Below are 19387 nucleotides of genomic sequence, written 5' to 3'. Positions count from 1 at the left end.
GTATAATAAATTTGTACGTTCACTGATGTTGTAAATTAAAAGCAGCACAAAAGAATGTCTGTAGAAATTTATTTGTGATAAAGTGTGTATAAATATAAAACATACATTTATGTTTACTTCTGTACAGCAGACCTACAAGTACTGTGATTGTTAAACATATAACAACTTAAACTAGTGTGCAAACGGTACATTCTGTGATGAATGCGATGATGAAAGACAGGTCTAATTTCTATCCCTGTTATAAGCTTGTAGACAGGGTTCCCTTCCTGCTAGAGTGATATCGAGTTACAGTCATTCACATCAACCTCAGCATCCATCATTCAATCAGCCCAGTGCATTTAACACCTCAGGTCACAGCTCAAGTTCCCTCCACTGAAAATAATGGTTTGTTTAGTGAAGGGAACTGCGTCAATGTTAGAACTAAATGCGGCAGAAGTATTACAGGAAATTTTGCTTCATCCACCTGTAATTTTTATTGTCTAATGATAAAAAGAAAATATTCAGGTTTTGGAATTATAGACAGGCTACATTATAGCCATGGTTAATATCATCTAAGAGTAAAACAGTGCCACCGTGTGACTTCATTAAGTACAACACCCGGTTCATCCACTTGAGACTTTAAAATGTACCTTTTGGAACCACGGCAAAGAAAAACTAAACTATCTACATTACTAGCTGCTTCCATGATACAACTCGTCTTCTGCATGTAATTTAATTAGGACCTCTTCCTTCCTGCACTCAGTGATGAATAAAAACATCCATGTTTATGAGCGTCTACACAGTAGCAGAAAGCAGTGATACAAATTATCATGACCAACAAAAAGAGACAAAAAAAAAAAACACAAGATGACAAAGAGGAAAACTGGAGAAGAGGACTGCACACAATCACTTCACCACTACACACCGCTGTATGACACTCGTGTCATAATAATCCTCTGGGGAATGCTGGTAAAATATGAGGGAAGTAAATGAAGGAGGCGCTGGGTGTTGTAAGGCACAAGCATAGTGCAAATACTGTCTGGGATCCCAGATTGACTGGTTCAAGTTGAGAATCACTGGTGGTGGTGTGTACGGTCATCAGGTCGTTTGATATGAATCCTACGGACGCGCTCAATTCGTTCTCGCTCCTCATCCTCATCCAGGTGGTTAGATCGCCATGCAGGACCCCCTGTGGCCTCTAACAGAGCATTGTCTGGACCTCTGCCATCATGAGACTCATACAAAAGGATGTTGAGGGTCTCCTCGTAGATTCGAGCCTCTGGGAATTCAACCTAGGAAAAAAGTAAAGTGTTACTCAAGAGACAGGTTTATTTAGCCAAAATAACATAGCTCTATGCTTATGAAACTGCAAAGTACTCTGCAAAGAATATTTACCTTTGTCTGCTTCTTTTCAGTGGCATAAACAATAGAAGTGCAACACACTTCAGCAATTTTACGCCCCTGCCCATAAAAAGACCAGCAACAGATCTCATCCCCAATCACGTCTTTGATGAAGAGCACTCGCCCATTGAACCGCAACGACAGTTTGTCAAAAAGCTCAATATTCTTTAGCATGTTGTCATCAGAATTGCTGTGGAGGAAAGAAAGTTAAAAGAGAGGTCACTTATTATGATAACTGACTTGAGTGTATGTAACGACTTGATTTTTTTTATTTATTTTTTTATATCTAGACAAACTTGACCCCATGATCGGGCTCACCTGGTATATGAATACTTGTTGTTGCTTCTGTTATACAGCAGTTTGACTGTTGGCTGTGAAGACAACCAAGTTTTTAAAAAAAAGAAAAATCTAAATGAAAAATGTCTTGATTCTAAATGAGTTGCTGCACATTATATTACAGACATAGCATACCTTATTTGAGGTAGCAATCAGCCTCTGCTCCTCTTTGGATGACGTCATCAGAGGCACTTTACAAAGGGGTTCATATGTTTCCTTGTTCTGGAAAAAAGACATTTTTCCACTGAGAACATTACACAAACACACAAAACTGCTGCATACTGTTAATTTCACAGGATCCCATTCTGTTGGTACAGACTTACATGTGGAAAAAAAAAAAAAAAGAAACATAAAAAGGATGAAAACTTTTATTAAATGTATTAATTTTTTTCGCATGGAGCTGGACTCTCTAAAGGTGGTGTTAGAGAGGTAGATGTTGTTCAAGATAAGAACAATGCTGGACAATGCCTCCCACCCACTGCATGACGTGCTGGCCAGTCACAGGAACACGTTCAGTGAGAGACTGAAATTACCCAAATGCACCACTGAATGAAACAGGAAATCATTCCTGCCTGTGACTCTTTCTATACAATTCCTCCATGAAAAGTACAGTACAAACTGCAATAGTTCCACACTCTTATTATAACATCCTCTACAGAGAAAATTACACTTAATATTATAAGAAGGGAACCTCACTGCCAACTATAAATTTTTAATCTTGTGTGATATACTGTAATATTTATAATTAGAACTATGTGTATTTATTAGAGCTATTTTGTTATATTTTATAACTTTGTAATATATAGTATTATTTAATTTAGTTTAATTAGTTACTGTTATTACTGTCTTGGAGCCACTGTGACCACATAATTTCCTCTGGGGATTAATAAAGTATTCTGATTATGATAAGTTACCAAAGATAACCAATAAATTATTTGAAAAAATTAATTGCTGCAAAAGGTCTATATTTTTAAATCAACCACAAGTGTTACTAATCCTACGAAATGAGCCTCTGCACCTTTAATAATATCATTAGTGATGCCTGTGGACACCTGTTAAAAAGCTATTGTCAAAAAGCATTTTAATAAATATTTCTGCTGCTGTTTCCAGATAAAAACGAAAACAGATTTTGACTTGTAATTTTTGTTTGGTTAATTGGGTTTTTGTTTATAACACTTAATTTCATTCTTTAAAATACACAGACTAATGCTAGTCACATTTATGACTGCATTAAAAAGCAAAAAAAGACAACAGAACATTCATGGGAAAAGGGAGCTAATGAAGATTATGGTGGGAACATAGCATGTTTAACAAAAAGAGAATGTAGATTCCAAAATGTAAATTTTGTAATTTTAAATGTATCAGTAACTTTGCTGAAACTTAGTTACTTAACATTTACTCCAAAGGTAAGCAACTTTGTAATGATTGTACCTGCAAGGCAGCTGTGCATTCATCGGCAAGGCCTTGGACAAGATAATACTTGGCCTCAGCGAGGAGCTCCTCGGTTTCCCGTCGACTGTCTGGGAGTGGGACTGCACCATCTCTAAGGTAGTTAAGGATTGTTCCAAAATGTTTCCCACACCGATCAATCAGGATCCAACCTATGGGTATCAAATGCCAAAACATCAGTAACAGTTTAACTGCAATGATGGAATAATTGCTGCATATGATCAAGGTTTTACTAACAGCTCACCTTCACTATCTGTGAGGACCTCCATTCTCCCACTGAACATTGCTTTGAGCATTGTGTCCTGTTTAGTTAGTGTCTGCATTGTAGTGTAGTACAGTGCGCCACCCACATTCAACTTCACATATTTTGAGCTGGGGCTGGAGCTTTTGAAGGACGTAGTCCGGGTTGTAGCTGCCGGCACTGGCGAGCTCACCACGCTCTCTCCTGACATCTCTTCCTAGAACAATACAAAATACAACAAAGTCACACATGGATATCAGTGGATTAGACAATGAACTGTTACATTTTAATTATTGAATGTTCATTGTTTCTTTATTTTTTTCTAAAGGTGGTGACAGTAACACCGAACAGCACCTTTAAATGGCTAAGACAAATGAGTAATATCAGACTACATATACAATTGGAAAGATCAGTTTAATGGTAGTATTGTCCTAACATGTCTTGACAGTATGAAACTATAGATTGCTTCTGATTTAAGAATCAGGATGACAAAGAAAAGCAAAATTATATTTAGAGTGCCCCATTTATTGTTCTGGCAATGCACTCTGATATCTGAGAGCTAACAACTCTCAAAACCTGGAGAAAAGTAGTAGCCTTCTTAAAGGAGTAATGTAGGAAAATGCATAAACATAAACACATCAAAAATCTGTATCAGTGAAGTGCTTACTTCCTTTTGCTCATCTGCTAAGCTCCGTGTTCATAATCTAGATGTTATATTTGATTATTCTCTGGACTTTCATTTGCATGTCTAATCTATTTTATGGTCTTGTTTCTTTCATTTAAAGTAACATTTCGAAATCATCTCTACAGCTAAACAGGAGAAATTTTTTCATCCATTTGATTCATCATGCCTATACTGTAATGCCCTGCTTACCATCTTATATAAATCAACTCTGTCACACCTCCAAACAATAGAAGATACTGCAGCCAGACCTCTTAACACATCCAAGTAAGCAAGCTCACATTACTCTCACATTACCACTTTTATAGTTTCTCCATTGGCACCCAGTTGACTTCGAAACTCGTTTTAAAAGTCTCAGTTGCATACAGAGCACTAAATGGAGAAGTTCGAGACTATTTATCTCAGCTTCTTACTAAAGATCCTGTAGGCTTAAAATGTATTAGTTGTCCCTCGTACAAGACTGGAGACAATAGGGTGGTTGCGGGAACTGAGCCTTGTAGCAACCACTCCAGCTAGCATTATCTGACTTTCTTTTAGAAAGCGATTTTCTGGGGCTTACTTTTGAGAATTTTAATTATTACTACAGTTTTTACTACGTGTTTTTGTTCATTGTGGCTTTGTCTCGTTATTTACTTTTTAATTTTCTACGTAGTTTAAAGGGAATGAGGGTGTGTGACATCATTTGACAGAAGCCCATGCATTGTCTTTTAATTTCTCAGCTATGAACACGCACTTTTGTTATATATCTAATATGCATTTAACTACATTAATATAAAGCGTCATTACATTTATACGGACTTTCGTAGTTGTTTCCAGTGAAACACTGGGCCGTATCCTTTAATCCAGCGAGTACAAATTTCATTTTAGCCAGCCCGGCTAATGAGCTAGTTAGCATTAAATAAAGTTATGGACATTGTTTTAAACCAACCAAAACATGATATACTACAACACGAACCATAAAATAGCATTCTTTATATTATATCGACAGCATGTCTATTAAATTAAAAAACAGAAAAACGACCATATTTACCATAGAACCCACAGCAAACTTCGTAATTGTAGCTTGCTAACGTCAGTCAGCTAACACCCACTTCCTTCCGGTGCGCTGCTGCGCAGTTATTAAAATGACGTCAACCGTCCGGAGTTGTGTTTAAAGGGGCAGGTGACATTTTTATGTTAAAAGTGCAAAAGTGTCCCGGCAGTGATAAATGATAAATAAATAAAAACGCAGTAGTTTCCCTCAGCTCGCGTTACATCCCATCCGTTATACCCTAATATTGTTACTCGCATATTTGAAAAAAAAAAATGTTTTAATTACATTAAAATATTTCCGTTTTTTAAGGGGTAACAGGGATAATAGTCCCCCCTCCACCCACCCAACATACTGGGTTGTAGCTTTATTCAACGCCAGAAATACAAAGTCGCTGTTGTTACAATACCACCCAAGATAGCTTGCCACATAGCAGACATTTTATTAATACCGACTCTCGAATCGTGAGTTATAATTGGAGACAAACGCTACCCGGACTCATTTAATGCGACACAGGGGATTAATGGCTGCAGTCAATGTACTGATCTCCTCTCATTGTTTACATTTCGAAACGGTGTGTTCGCGGCGTTTGCGAGACTGTCATTGACATGAGATAAAATCTAAGCCCGCTGTGATGAGAAATATCTCGAAATTGATGTGAATAAATTCACCCGGATCAGTATTAATCCAGCAAGTAGCTAACTAGCCCTATGTGCTAACCAGCACTGCTCGATTTTTACTGTTTCGCTCCGGAGATGGCAAGTTAGCCTCCTTTTTAAATAAATAATTAAATAAATTTGCTCTTCTCCTGCATGGATCTCATGGACACCCAAATGACCGAGGAGCTATAGCGGAAGGTGAGCCCAAAGGACAGACAAAATCCTCTGAACTTAACTGTCGCAGGTAAGTTTACTGAAAACAACATAGATGTTGTCTTATCACAGACTTCTTAAAGAGCGGATGTTTTCGCTGGTACCACTGCCAAAATGCAATCAATAACTGCACATGCATAGTTTTTGTACAGCGGCCAAGCGATTTTGAATAATTTCTTCCCAGGGTGCACGATGTTTAGTGTACCTCAAAGCTCCAAGTCCGAGTTCCTGGACAAAGCCAGGCAGGCCAGAGAGGAGAGAAAGGGGCAGAAGGAGAAGGAGAGAGCAGCAATTATCATTCAAGCTCTGGTCAGAAGATTTATATGTCGCTGCAGGCTCCAGAAGCAAATAAGGTGATCGCTGGTTTCTTGTTGCAGATTTCTTAGAAAACTGTGATTTAAAGAGCTTGGTTCACTGCTTTTACCATAGATGCAATGAGTGAATATTATATTCATTGCGTGTGTGTGTGTGTGTGTTTCCCCTCTTCTCTAAACAGGAAAGAGATTGATGACTACTTTCAAGCTTCTGAAACTGGGACATCTAAAAGAAATGCACTTTCAATTTTCAAAATTGCTCGCAAATTACTATTCATATATTGCCAAGAGGATAAGATGGTGAGTTACCAGCTATACAAGTATTTAAATCAATACGTTAATAATAACCATTGTCATATAGCTGGTAAAAATAAGTTGAGATTCATATCTGCACTTACCATTATTGACACTTTTGACAGACCCTTGAGGGTTCTGTAAACTTAGCAGTAGTAGTTTATACACATGTCATTTGCTCTGCAATTCAAGTGGCTCTTATTTTGTTTTTCAGAGGTTTGAGAAGCTCTGTCGTGCTATCCTAGCCAGCATGGAGGTTGAAAATGAACCTAAGGTAAACATGCATGCGTTTAAAGTCTCTTCATGCTGAAAACTTTTTCAATCATATTCTCATCTTAATGGCTTTTTGGCTGTTTGGCCCTCAGGTGTGGTATGTTTCCTTGGCTCTGTCCAAAGACCTCACTATTCCCTGGCTCAAACAGATAAAAGATGTGCTTTGGACTTGCTGTCAACTGCTGAAAAATTTAAAGGTTAGTCTTAATTTAAAGCTCGAAAATAGGTTTTGATATTCATTTTATCACTATAAATGTGCAATAATAAAAATAACTGCGTGTTTTGTGATTTCCAGCCTGACATACTTCAGGACAACAAACTGGTGACACTGTACCTCACCATGCTAGTAACCTTCACAGACACATCAACCTGGCGGATAGTCAGGGGAAAGGGTAAGCCTGAAGTCAAGCTTTGGAAAATGTTTCATGGTCTTGCTTTTTGCAAGGAAGAAAAATATAATTTCCTCTGAATATTTTAGGTGAGGCTCTCAGGCCTGCTTTGACAAGGATTTGTGAAAATATTATGGGCCATCTCAATCAAAAGGGATTTTACTCAATACTGCAGGTTCAGTATTACGACTCATTTGCTCATTTTTATGAAGATATGCGTTGAAATAGTGTGACATTGCCTTTCTTCTGAAATGCAAGGCTCACTGTATGTCAGCTTTTCTTCTTTAGATCTTGCTGACCAATGGCTTGGCTCGTTCTAAACCGTCTCTGTCCAAAGGCACTCTGACAGCCATTTTCACTTTGTCATTAAGGTAAGCTAATATTTCACCTTTAATTAAGTAGAGGAGACATGTTAATTGCTGTTGTGTTATGTCTGTTTGTTCTGTTTATAAATTAAATTTTTGTTTTCAGGCTACGTTTGTAACTAAATCAAGTATTTTTCAGGCCCGTCATTGCTGCTCACTTTTCTGAGAATCTGCTGAGATCATTCCTCATCCACATCATGTCAGTCCCAGCCATCATAACCCACCTCAGTGGGCTTACTCCAGAGGTAAAAGCACTGTGATGTGTGTTTTTCATTGCATAGTGAGACAATGTAATAAAATGTAAGGAAGTATTTATTAATATTTTCTTTGCCTTGACAGTGCATGGCATCTATCCAGACGCATGACCTGCTGCGGAAATTCATTCTGTTTCTCAGTAGAGAAGAACAGTGTTCGGATATCTGTGTGTGTCTTGAGGGCAGCCACACACTGTGTCTACTAGGTATAGTATTTTGGTTCAAAGAATTGTGCACATTCAGTCAGTTGCATCTTGTGTACAAATTAATAAACAACTAAGTAATATCTATTTAAATGTCTCCTTCTCATTTTTGATAGGAAACCTAATTCACTTAGGCTACCTTAATGAGAAAGTGCTTGAAGAGGAGGCCAACCACTTTGTGAAGGACCTGACTGACATGCTGTCCTACTGCCAGAGATATGTATCCCAGAAGAAGTCCAACCTAACTCACTGGCACCAAGTGCTGGGCTGGTTCTCGCAAACTGTGGACTATGGGTAAGTTAAATTCTTCATGTTTGTTTAAATCATATGAATAAGTTCATATTCACTTGGAATAGTGATCCCCAAAGCTTCAATTCAAAACTTAGACAGTATATTAAGCTAACATATATGGCTGGCTCATTTCACATACCTAAGGAGGTATGGAGATGTCTAGAAGAAAGGGCACTGGACTTTTTAACCTGATTGTTTAAGACAATCTTGGAGAGTGAAAGGACACCTGAGTGAAGTGCAATGGAGAACCGATTTTCAAGGACAAAAGTGCAAAGTTGTAGCAACAACAGAGGGATAGAGTTGATGATCCTATCTCTCTGACAGATCTTTTATGGTGAGTATGGATACATGCTCCTCTAAGAGCCATAAAATGACATGTGGTGTGCCTCAAGGGTCGGTTCTAGGCCCTGTACTTTTTAATTTGTATATGTTGCCTCTCGGCAGTGTCATCAGGAGGCATGGAGTGAACTTCCACAGTTACGCTGATGACACGCAGCTGTACATCTCCGTGTCTCCTGATGACACCAGACCAATGGATGCCCTTTTTAACTGTATCTTGGATATAAGATCTTGGATGGCAGAAAACTTTTTACAGCTTAACCAGGACAAAACTGAAGTTTTAATTGTCGGTCCTGAGGCTCAGAGAGAGAAACTCTTGTCTAAATTAGAGGCATTTTCACTATGTCCTTCGCTACAAGTGAAAAACCTGGGTGTTATTTTTGACTCTGAGCTTGGTTTTATCCCACATGTTAAACATGTAACCAAAATTGGATTTTATCATCTAAAAAATATAGCCAGAGTCCGCCCTATTCTCTCTCGGGCCAACACGGAGATGCTGATGCATGCTTTTATTACCAGTCGCATTGATTACTGTAATGCCCTGCTCTCTGGTCTTCCTAAGAAGAATATTTCAACTTTACAACTCTTGCAAAACTCGGCAGCTCGTGTGCTGACGAAGACCAGAGGGCGGGCCCACATTACACCGGTTTTAGAATCGCTGCACTGGCTCCCCGTGTGTTTCAGGATCGATTTTAAAGTTCTTTTATTGGTTTTTAAATGTCTTAATGGTCTTGGGCCTTCTTATCTCTCAGATCTGCTTTTACTAGGGGTGCAACGATACACAAAATTCACGGTTCGGTTCGATACTTTGGTGTCACGGTTCGATATTTTTTCGATACAAAAAAATGTTCATGCATTTTTAATTTGTCATTTATTAAAATTATAAATATATATTTTAACTCAAAAGTACAGTTTTTAAATTTAACCCTAACCCTTGTGCGTGTTTTTTATTTTGACAGCGAATGCGCACCTGCGGACCACTTATGTGCAGCCCTGGTTATTTAGCTCATCATATCGCAGCCACAGAAATTCTTTTGTCCATGAAACCATAAAGCTGCACTTTCTTTTTGCCTTATAGTCTGATTTGTCATAACTTCTCCGTTTTGTGGTAAGCTTTTCTTTGGCTGTCACTTCTTCACCCTGACCTGTCTTATTTGGCTCAGCAGAACTGAAATGCTTTTACACACTCACTCACATAAGCTCAGCGATTCTCTGCGCGATCAACCTCTCATGTTTGCATAGTAAGCTAACGATTAATAAGACGATGTCAGAGGAATTGGTGCACAAATTATCATCACTCACAGATCAGTGCTGTCGCTCTCTATACACAGTTCGCACGATTGCAAAGTGAAAGCAAAAAAACAAGCGCAAATTCAAACGCGATTTCAATATGTCACATATTGACAGTGGCTCACCGATGCCAATGACATAATTACCCAGCTACATTTCTGAAAGAATGCAAAAGCATTGACATATATTTTTCCTACAATAGCCCGACGGGCAGGGAAGAGAAAGATTTTGGTAGCCCGACTGAAAAAAATCGCTAGCTCCAGGACGTCGGGCTAGCGATATTGCAAGCCCTGTATCTGATTGAGGAATCACTCATCTTTGGAAAAGAGAGTTTATTACAGAGAAATGGCTCTTTCCAAAATAAAAGCTATACTATCCGCTTCTTCTGGGCTATATTCTCAGCAGCATAAGGAGAATCATGTGCTAACAGCTGTCTAAATGACTCTGCTAAAGTTAGTAGCATGCTTGCTTTTTTTTGTCTGCTTCCACTTGTCTTTGCACTAGGATGATGTCGGCGTAAATGTGCAGTCATATTCGTTGTGTTCCCACTAGTGCTTTCAGGTTAATCTCGTTGAAATGACCTTAACGCCACAACACGGCAAATCGTTAACGAGCTACCGCCGATCGCTCCGTGCATGGGGCTAGACGGCCAACACGTTAACGAGCTAACTGCGCTAACACACTAGTTCACACCAATGTAATTGAGCATTGCATGGCACATCCAACATACTGTTTTACTTTAGTCCATGACTCGCTTACCTTCAGGGTCATACGTCACATGAAAACCAAAATAATTCCAAACGCCAGATCTGAATGAGGTTCAATTTGCCTGTTGCAAGGAGAGCTTAACTTCTGTCTCGCTAGCTTGCCCTGCGCTCTTCCTTCTGACTATGCTGTCTGTGTTGAGCGCTCAGTGGATCTGCGCTCGACAGTGCAGCCTAGGCGGAGTAGTCGAACACAGATTCACTGAGCGCTCAACACAGACAGCATCGTCAGAAGGAAAATTGATAAAAGAAATTACAAATGTTGTATTGTTCGATACATATGCGTACCGAACCGAAAGCACTGTATCGAACGGTTCAATATCGATACGAATATCGTTGCACCCCTAGCTTTTACCATACGAACCCTCACGGACCCTGAGGTCCTCTGGTACTGGCCTTTTGATTGTCCCTAAAGTCAGGACACATACTCACGGAGAGGCAGCTTTCAGTGGTATGGTCCTCGTCTGTGGAACAGCCTGCCGGAGGAGCTCAGGGCCGCAGAGAACGTACATGTTTTTAAGAACAGGCTCAAGACCCACCTTTTTAATTTAGCTTTTACTTAGCGTTTATTTATTTTTTATGCTTATTTATTCTATCCTGTCATTCTATTATTAATTTAGGATTTACCTAATATTTTTTGATTTTATTCTTATTCATTTTTTAATCTTCTTACTCTATTTATATTTATATTTATATTGTATCCTGTTCTTATTTATTTTATCATTTTACCCTGTATATATCGTATTGCGTCATATCTCCAGTGTTTCCTCGGAGGGCGCTCTCTGCACCGGGGCTGTTATTGACCGTGGCTGCTGGGTCTCTGGGGTCCTCTCAGCCTGGTTGGGGGGCTCCTTGGCCTCCCTCCTGCTGTGTGCCCAGCCCGGAGGCTGCGGTCTGTGACCGGCTCCCGGTGCAGACGGCTCTCTGTTATAATGTTTCCTCACTTGGCTCATGCGAGCCCAGCCCAATTTTTACTCTTTAAGTGTGCGCGTGTGTGTATGTGTGTGTGGGTGGGGGTGGGGGGATATATGTGTATTGAGAGTGTGGGGAGTGAGTTGGAGGGTGGGGTGGGCTGCTTTTAACTATGTAAAGCACTTTTGTGCTACATTTTTTCTGTATGAAAAGTGCTTTATAAATAAAGATTGATTGATTGATTGATTGATTGATTGATGAGCCGTGGCATGAATATGTGGGGAAAAGATGTTGAAGCTAGTTTAAGAAGAGCCATGATGATCAACGAGCAGCAGTATGGCTTCATGCTGAGAAAGAGCACTTTCCCTTTATGTGATTAATACATTATGTATATAGTCCGTGAAGAAAATAAACATGAAACAATCTATCATACACATGCAATGTTTGCTTTGAAAGTGTTGATGGTGAAGTATAGAGAAGATCAGAAGGAGTTGTGCTTTGTTTTTGTGGATCTGGGGAAATCATATAATAGGGTACCAAGAGAGGAAATGTAGTACTGCACGAAGAAATCAGAATAGGCAGAGAGGTATATGAGGGTGGTGCAGTGGTAGGAGTTACAGATCGGTTCAAAGTAGGAGTGGGATTACTTCTGGCACAGGAATCCCAGAATCTGAGCCTTTTCTGGTTTGCGGTGGTGATGGATGGACTGACAGATGATCTCTGGCAAGAGTCTGCATGATGTTTGAAGATGGCATTGTGATCTGTAGTGAGTGCAAGGAGACAGGTGGTAAGATGAAGCTACAAGAAGTAGAGATAGTGAAGCTAAATTTAAATACGTGGGTTCAACCATCCAACGAGAGAACAGGTGAAGCTGGAGGTGACAGAGTTGAAGATATTAAATTTTAATTGGGAGTGACCAGGATAGAGAAGATTAGAGGGACAAGTCAGGTAGAGCAGTTTGAAGAAAGGCATGGCTGAGGTGGTTTGGAAGTGTGCAGAAGAGGGATATAGATATACAGGACAAAGGACGGTAAAGATGGAGCTGCCAGGTAGGAGGAAAAGAGGAACATCGCAAAGAAGATTCATGGATGTCATGAAGGAGGACGAGTTGAGGGTTGGTGTGACAGAGGAGGATACTCGAGATAGGGTGAGATGGAGGTAGATGATCTTCTTTGTCGACCCTTGAAGCGAGCAACCAAAAGAAGAAGAAAATATGTCTACATGTTTGTATTCTTGCATACTTTCACTTTTCTTTTGCTAAAAAAATGATGAAAGAAATGGTGTACTTAACTATTTTTCTCCCACCTGCCTTATTTGTCTTCTGTTCTCTGCAGTCTTAATGAGTCAATGCCCTTGGTAACAAAACAGCTTCAGCACCTGTGGGGCGTACCTGTTATTAGAACTCTTTTCAGTGACGTCCTTTCTAAAAAGCTGGAGAGTCAGGAGCCCACTCCCCCACCACCACAACCTAGCACTTCACAAAATAACCTACCAGTTAAAAGTAAGTTCCTAAGTTCTGTTGTGATATTTTTAAGTAAGCACAATGTTTATTTTTTAATAAATGTTTTGAATACTTTTTGAACTCCTGTGTCTCTGTTTTTTTTTCTTTTTTTTTAAGACCTTTTCAAACGAGCATTTCAGAAGTCAGCCTCCGTGCGTAACATCCTGAAACCAGTCGGGGGGAAGCGGGTCGACTCAGCTGAAGTTCAGAAAGTGTGCAGCATCTGTGTGCTCTACCAGACCGCACTGTCTACACTGACGCAAATACGCCTCCAGATACTCACTGGTCAGTCCAAAGAACTGGTATTTTATCTAAACTTGAAAGTACGAAGGATACAATACTCAGTCTCTGCTCATTCTGGGTTTTTTTTAAAGGTCTTACACATCTTGATGACCTTTTGCCCAAACTTTGGGCTTTCATCTGTGAGCTGGGTCCTCAGGGAGGCCTCAAACTCTTCATGGAGTGTCTGAACAATGACACCGAAGAGTCAAAACAGCTCCTTGCTATGCTCATGCTCTTCTGTGACTGCTCGCGGCACCTTATCACGTAATTTCACAGATTATTTATTTACTTTCATTAGCCATGCTTTCTAAAAGGTGGTTGCAGCATTTTATGACACACCTTCAATGTGTTACAGAATTCTGGATGACATTGAAGTATATGAAGAACAAACGTCCTTCAAGATAGAGGAACTCGTTACTATCTCCTCTTTTCTGAACACATTTGTGTACAAGATGATATGGGATGGCATCTTAGGTGAGTGCGGTGTCACAATGGCACCTGTTACGCAGGTCATGCTTTCTTATTGAAACGTCTGTTGTGTATTTTGTGTTTAATAGAAAATGCAAAGGGAGAGAAACTGGAGTTGTTCCACAGTGTTCATGGCTGGCTGATGGTGCTTTATGAGCGAGACTGCAGGCGGAGGTTCACCCCTGACGACCACTGGCTGCGCAAGTAAATACAAACAGCATGACTAGCCTTGTGTTTCAGAATGACATGTTTACGTGATATATATATACATTTTTTTTATAAGCACATCTTTACATGTTGCTGCTGTTGCATTCAGGGATCTAAAGCCTAGCGTGTTGTTCCAAGAGTTGGAGAAAGGCAAGAAGAGAGCGCAGCTTTTACTCCAGTACATCCCACACGTTATCCCACATAAAAATGTGAGTAAATGTAATTCTTTCATTTATAGCAGTGATAGGGGGGTCAGTTGTGTAATTGTTTTTTCTCTCAATTTAGAGGGTGCTGCTGTTCAGGAACATTGTTACGAAGGAGAAAGAAAGCTTAGGACTGGTGGAAACGAGCTCTGCTTCGCCGCATGTCACCCATATTACCATTCGGCGCTCGCGGATGTTAGAGGTATGGCTTCAGCCAGTCAAATAGATTTACTTGGATGAAAGCAAATATATTGTTCCTTAATAAAACCAGGATTTCTCTGTCTTAAGGATGGATATGACCAACTGCGCCGGTTACCAGTGAATTCCATAAAAGGCGTAATTCGGGTGAAGTTTGTGAACGACCTGGGTGTGGATGAGGCTGGAATCGACCAGGATGGTGTCTTCAAGGAGTTTTTAGAGGAGATCATTAAGAAAGTCTTTAATCCTGCTCTCAACCTCTTTAAGGTAACTCAAACAAATAGTTGACATTCTTCAAACATGAAGACTTAAGTAGCGAAATTTCAGTGTGTTTTCTTTTTTTCCTGAATATGTTGTGATGATTGTTTGTTGTAGACCACAAGTGGAAACGAGAGGCTGTATCCTTCGCCCACCTCTTACATCCATGAGAACCATTTGCAGCTGTTTGAGTTTGTGGGGAAGATGCTCGGGAAAGCTATATATGAGGTACGTGTCATGTCTAAAATATACCATGTCTGTAAGATCTTTGAATACATTTCAAACAAAATGTTTGGTTGAGCTTCAGTGTTTCACTGTCACTTCTGCCTATTCAGGGCATTGTTGTGGACGTCCCTTTTGCCTCGTTCTTCCTTAGCCAAGTCTTGGGTCACCACCACAGCACTTTCTACAGCTCCATTGATGAGCTTCCCTCACTGGATTCAGAGTTTTACAAGAACCTCACTTCCATTAAGGTAACTACACACACTTCTGACTTTGTCTTTTTTGCAATTTGCAGCTCACGTTGTTGTATTTCAGTGTCTGATATCCAGGGCATATTTCACTTCTGATTTGTTTTCAGCGCTATGATGGAGATGTAGGGGATCTGGGGCTGACATTATCCTATGATGAGGATGTTATGGGGCAGGTAAGGATGGGATATGTTTATACATTTTAATTTATAAATATACAAAATACATTAGTTAAGAGTTAACTGTATGTTTCATTGTAGCTTGTCTGTCATGAGTTGATACCTGGGGGAAAAACCATGCCAGTTACCAATGAAAACAAGTATGTGCATTTAAATTCGGTAAAACAATAAAAGGATATGGAAGCACTTCATGTCTGAAATGTTGTTTTGTTGACTTTTTGTATTCTGTAGAATTCGCCAGTTATCTCGATGATGTTATCTTTGTCATGTCCTGCAGAATCAGCTACATCCACCTCATGGCCCACTTCCGCATGCACACACAAATTAAGGAGCAGACGGCTGCTTTCATCCGAGGCTTCCGCAGCATCATTAATCCGGAGTGGTTGCACATGTTTTCCACCCCTGAGGTTCAGCGTCTCATTTCAGGAGATAACGCGGAGATTGATCTAGATGACCTAAAGTATGTACCATTTTACCTTTTTGTCTTTTTTTTCGAATACGGAGGATGTCTTTTGCTTGTAGTACATGCTTTCTGTTTGTGCAAACAGTTAAATATGTTCATCATTCTCAGGAAACACACGGTCTACTATGGAGGTTTTCACAGCAGCCATCGTGTCATCATCTGGCTGTGGGACATCCTGTCCAGTGATTTCAGTGCTGAGGAGAGGGCTATGTTCCTCAAAGTAAGGTGTCATTTGTTGAGCCAGATATTTTTTTTTATCGGTGCCACAATAGTTTAACCATTTATTGTCTTTTTTTTTTTTTTAAATGTGTTTTCACAGTTTGTTACCAGCTGCTCAAGGCCACCTCTCCTAGGTTTTGCCTACCTCAAACCGCCTTTCTCCATCCGTTGTGTGGAAGTTTCAGATGATCAGGTAAGAAAAAAAGAGTTAGGAATATATATTTTTAGACACTAACACAGTATATAATACCACAGTTATATAACAAAAAGCAGTGCAAACTTTAAAGAAGGTATTCACATTTCATTTTAGATAAAAGGCTAAAGGCAATAGAAAGACAGGAAGGAAAAAGTAATGTAGAATCCCTGAAATGGCTTGTTATGTTAAGCAAACATCGTATATAAACAATAGTGGAGGTAGTGGGGTGGTATTATACGACAGAAGAAAGAAAGAGCTGGATGAGCTCTGATGTGCACAATTAAAATCTAGAGAGGACTACAATTTCTATTCAGATTCAGCCTGGAGAGCCAAAGTTAAGCAGACAGTTGCCTGAATCATTTACATTAATTAGATTATGTTCTTAGTGGGATCGCTGTATTTCATTTGCTGAAGACAAAATTTAAGCTAACAAACACAAACTTCCCAGACAAATCATCACAAAGGAGGAAAGACATTGTTTGGTGATCTTAGCGAGTTTCAGCCTTGAAAGGTTCTCCATAAGCTGTTAAACATCAACATTTTATTTATGATTGTGTTTATTTGTCCTGATATATTTGATTGGAACTCCTGAAAATAAAGGACTGTGCACAAAGATGGCTGTCAAGCCTTCTGCTGTTGATTAAGTTAAACCTAACGGTCTATACCAATATTATGTGCTGCTAGGTTAATTCCTGTGTATGATTGTGTCCTTGTGTTCTGATGAATTTGACATTTTCGCCAATGTGTGTAGGACACTGGGGACACCCTCGGCAGTGTCCTCCGGGGCTTCTTCACCATCCGAAAGAGGGAGCCTGGTGGGCGACTTCCGACTTCATCTACATGTTTCAACCTGCTCAAGCTCCCCAACTACAGCAAGAAAAGCATCCTACGTGACAAGCTGCGCTACGCTATCAGTATGAACACAGGCTTTGAGCTCTCCTAACTCTGTTGCATCAGGACAATCTGCACAGGAGGGCTGTATTATACAGTCTGATACCAAGCAAGAGGCTCAGCTTACCTGCGTTGGAGCCTTTAACATCAAAGGGGCATCACTCAAACAAAACAGGACTCTTGAAGGACCCTTTACTTCTTTTTTTTGTCTCTTTTATAATCTGGATGAGCTCTAAGGGAGTGAGCTCCAGTTAAGCTGTGTCTCCCATCAAAAGGGGAATGCTGTTTCTGCAGAACAATCCAATTTCTAACATCTTCCTCTCTCTTTTTACCCCTCCAGAAACTGAGTATACATGTTTCTCAGGCTTAACAGAATAATGAGTCTAACACTCCCACTTTAAGCGAACTGGAAAGCAATACAGAAGCAATGCAAGCCATTACACACATTGTCGTCTCACTTGTGTAAAACTAAGCGATGCATTGTTACTTGTAAGCTTGGATTCCATTATCCCGGCACCCTACAGCTTATATTGAATGAGTCTTAATGTGTCTTTCCTGAACATGATGCTTATCGTATAAGTGGAAGACAAATCAATGTTTTGTGTTCAGTCTCCTTGAAGGAGTGGTGGCTCATAACGCTGATCCTGTCCGTTACGTTATGTCCCGTTTTTAAGGAAAATAGTTTTTGAGCTCTGTCCCTTTTCTCCCCACTAAAAGACACTGGGTCCACCTGAGAGAGACGTTGGCCTTCTGGTTTTCATGTTCCCAGTAGATCTTAAAAACCAACAATCTGCCTCAGTTCCAGTGACGCAGCAAATAATCCCCTAAAAGGTTTGATCTTACTCTTCGATAAAAGAAAAAGAAAAGAAAGAAAGATGTCGTTTCTGTAGCATCAGTTACTTTTGACCAAAAGAACTGGAAATGTTTTGTCACTATTTGTGTTTGCAGCTGTTCCATGTTGCACAACTTCCACCTTAAAAACACGAAGAAAAGCAAAGCAAACCAGTCTTCTTACTCTGTGTATCTAATGCTAGGGAAAAAAATAAATCTCACTACACCTTGGATTAATGCCGAGTGCCTCACGAATCGTCGTCACCTGTTGCTCACACGCTTGACTGTGTTTCAACCGTAACCAATAACCACGATTTGGAAACAAGCCATAGAAATGTGGGGGCTATGGTCCTGGATATATTCTCTGCTTATAGGAGCAACACAGAGCGGAACCACTGTAATACCACAACAACCGCGGAGGGCTTCACTACAATGCTCTCTGATCTCTGTGGACTTTTGAAGCCATGCAGAAAAGAATGATGTCATGGACTGGTTCGTCAACCAAATGCGACCGCTTGACTTGATGATGTTCCCTTGGAAACGTTGCACACAATTTTGCTGTTTGCGGCAGTTGGGAGGGAGGGGGAAAGGGACATGAGAGTGAATGTGACTTTATAAGCTTAAATTTTTTTACCTTACACAGGGTTCATTTACAGCAGAAGGTCCAGGCACAGACTTTTGGTTATTTGGAGAAAAAAAAAGGACTGCATCATTAAAAGCGATAGAAGAAGAAGAAGAAGAAGAAGAAGAAGAAGAAGGAAAAAAGTCTAACCTAACAAAGTTCTTTATTATGCAAAAAAAAGTTTTGTCATGAATGAAAATTGAGATTTTTGTTAATATGTAACCATGTTTCTAAGAAGTTATATGATGGCCACTAACTCGTGAAAAAAAAAAAGTGATTTATAATGAAAATGCAACCATTACATATATACACATAAGACTGGTTGTAATAAATTTATCTAATAATCTAATAATGTTGTTAAATGATGTTAAAATCAAACCTGACAAATCAGTTAAGGGGATCCTTAAAGTATTTGGGCAAGAACTGAAAGCACTGCAAATGGATTTATATGACACACTACTGCAACTGCTCACGAGTGTGTGTGTGCGTGTGTGTGTGCGTGGTAGTGTGCAAGAGTGGTGAAAGATACCTCACATGCTTGTCTGTCTCCCGATGAGGTGGCTCATCTGTTTAAATGATGTCAAGAGAAGACTTTGAGTGTACCAGTGATTGCTGATGCTGACTCTTTTAGTACAACAAATAAATAAATAAAAAGAAATTATCCCGGAAATGTTCTCAACCGCTCTTTGTAAGTTTTTTTTTGTTCCCCCTTTCTCTTTTT

The 19387-nt window shown here is 39.7% G+C and overlaps 2 protein-coding genes across 2 annotated transcripts; one reads left to right on the top strand and one right to left on the bottom strand.

Annotated features, from left to right (window-relative positions):
* Positions 1-52: 52 nt before the first annotated feature.
* Positions 53-5218, bottom strand: kctd10 (potassium channel tetramerization domain containing 10). Its single transcript, XM_082554150.1, has 7 exons — positions 5119-5218; positions 3410-3623; positions 3148-3317; positions 1852-1938; positions 1699-1751; positions 1375-1570; positions 53-1271 (listed from the first exon to the last, which is right to left on the bottom strand). Exons 1-7 carry the CDS (start codon positions 5119-5121, stop codon positions 1053-1055), a joined length of 942 nt encoding a protein of 313 aa, XP_082410276.1. The 5' UTR covers positions 5122-5218; the 3' UTR covers positions 53-1052.
* Positions 5219-5450: 232 nt separating this feature from the next.
* Positions 5451-19340, top strand: ube3b (ubiquitin protein ligase E3B). Its single transcript, XM_082554147.1, has 27 exons — positions 5451-6021; positions 6175-6343; positions 6487-6604; positions 6813-6872; positions 6964-7068; positions 7167-7263; positions 7350-7435; positions 7549-7631; positions 7765-7870; positions 7965-8085; positions 8199-8376; positions 13013-13179; positions 13297-13464; positions 13554-13725; positions 13817-13935; positions 14019-14133; positions 14246-14345; positions 14422-14541; positions 14628-14804; positions 14913-15023; positions 15131-15268; positions 15376-15441; positions 15526-15584; positions 15722-15904; positions 16016-16127; positions 16227-16319; positions 17074-19340. The coding sequence occupies exons 2-27, from the start codon at positions 6183-6185 to the stop codon at positions 17263-17265; spliced, it is 3207 nt and encodes a 1068-aa protein (XP_082410273.1). The 5' UTR covers positions 5451-6021; positions 6175-6182; the 3' UTR covers positions 17266-19340.
* The last annotated feature ends 47 nt before the right edge of the window (positions 19341-19387 follow it).

This window comes from Aulonocara stuartgranti (assembly GCF_965226115.1).
Source record: "Aulonocara stuartgranti genome assembly, chromosome: 12".
NCBI lineage: Eukaryota > Metazoa > Chordata > Actinopteri > Cichliformes > Cichlidae > Aulonocara > Aulonocara stuartgranti.
This window is presented reverse-complemented; position numbering and strand designations above follow the sequence as displayed.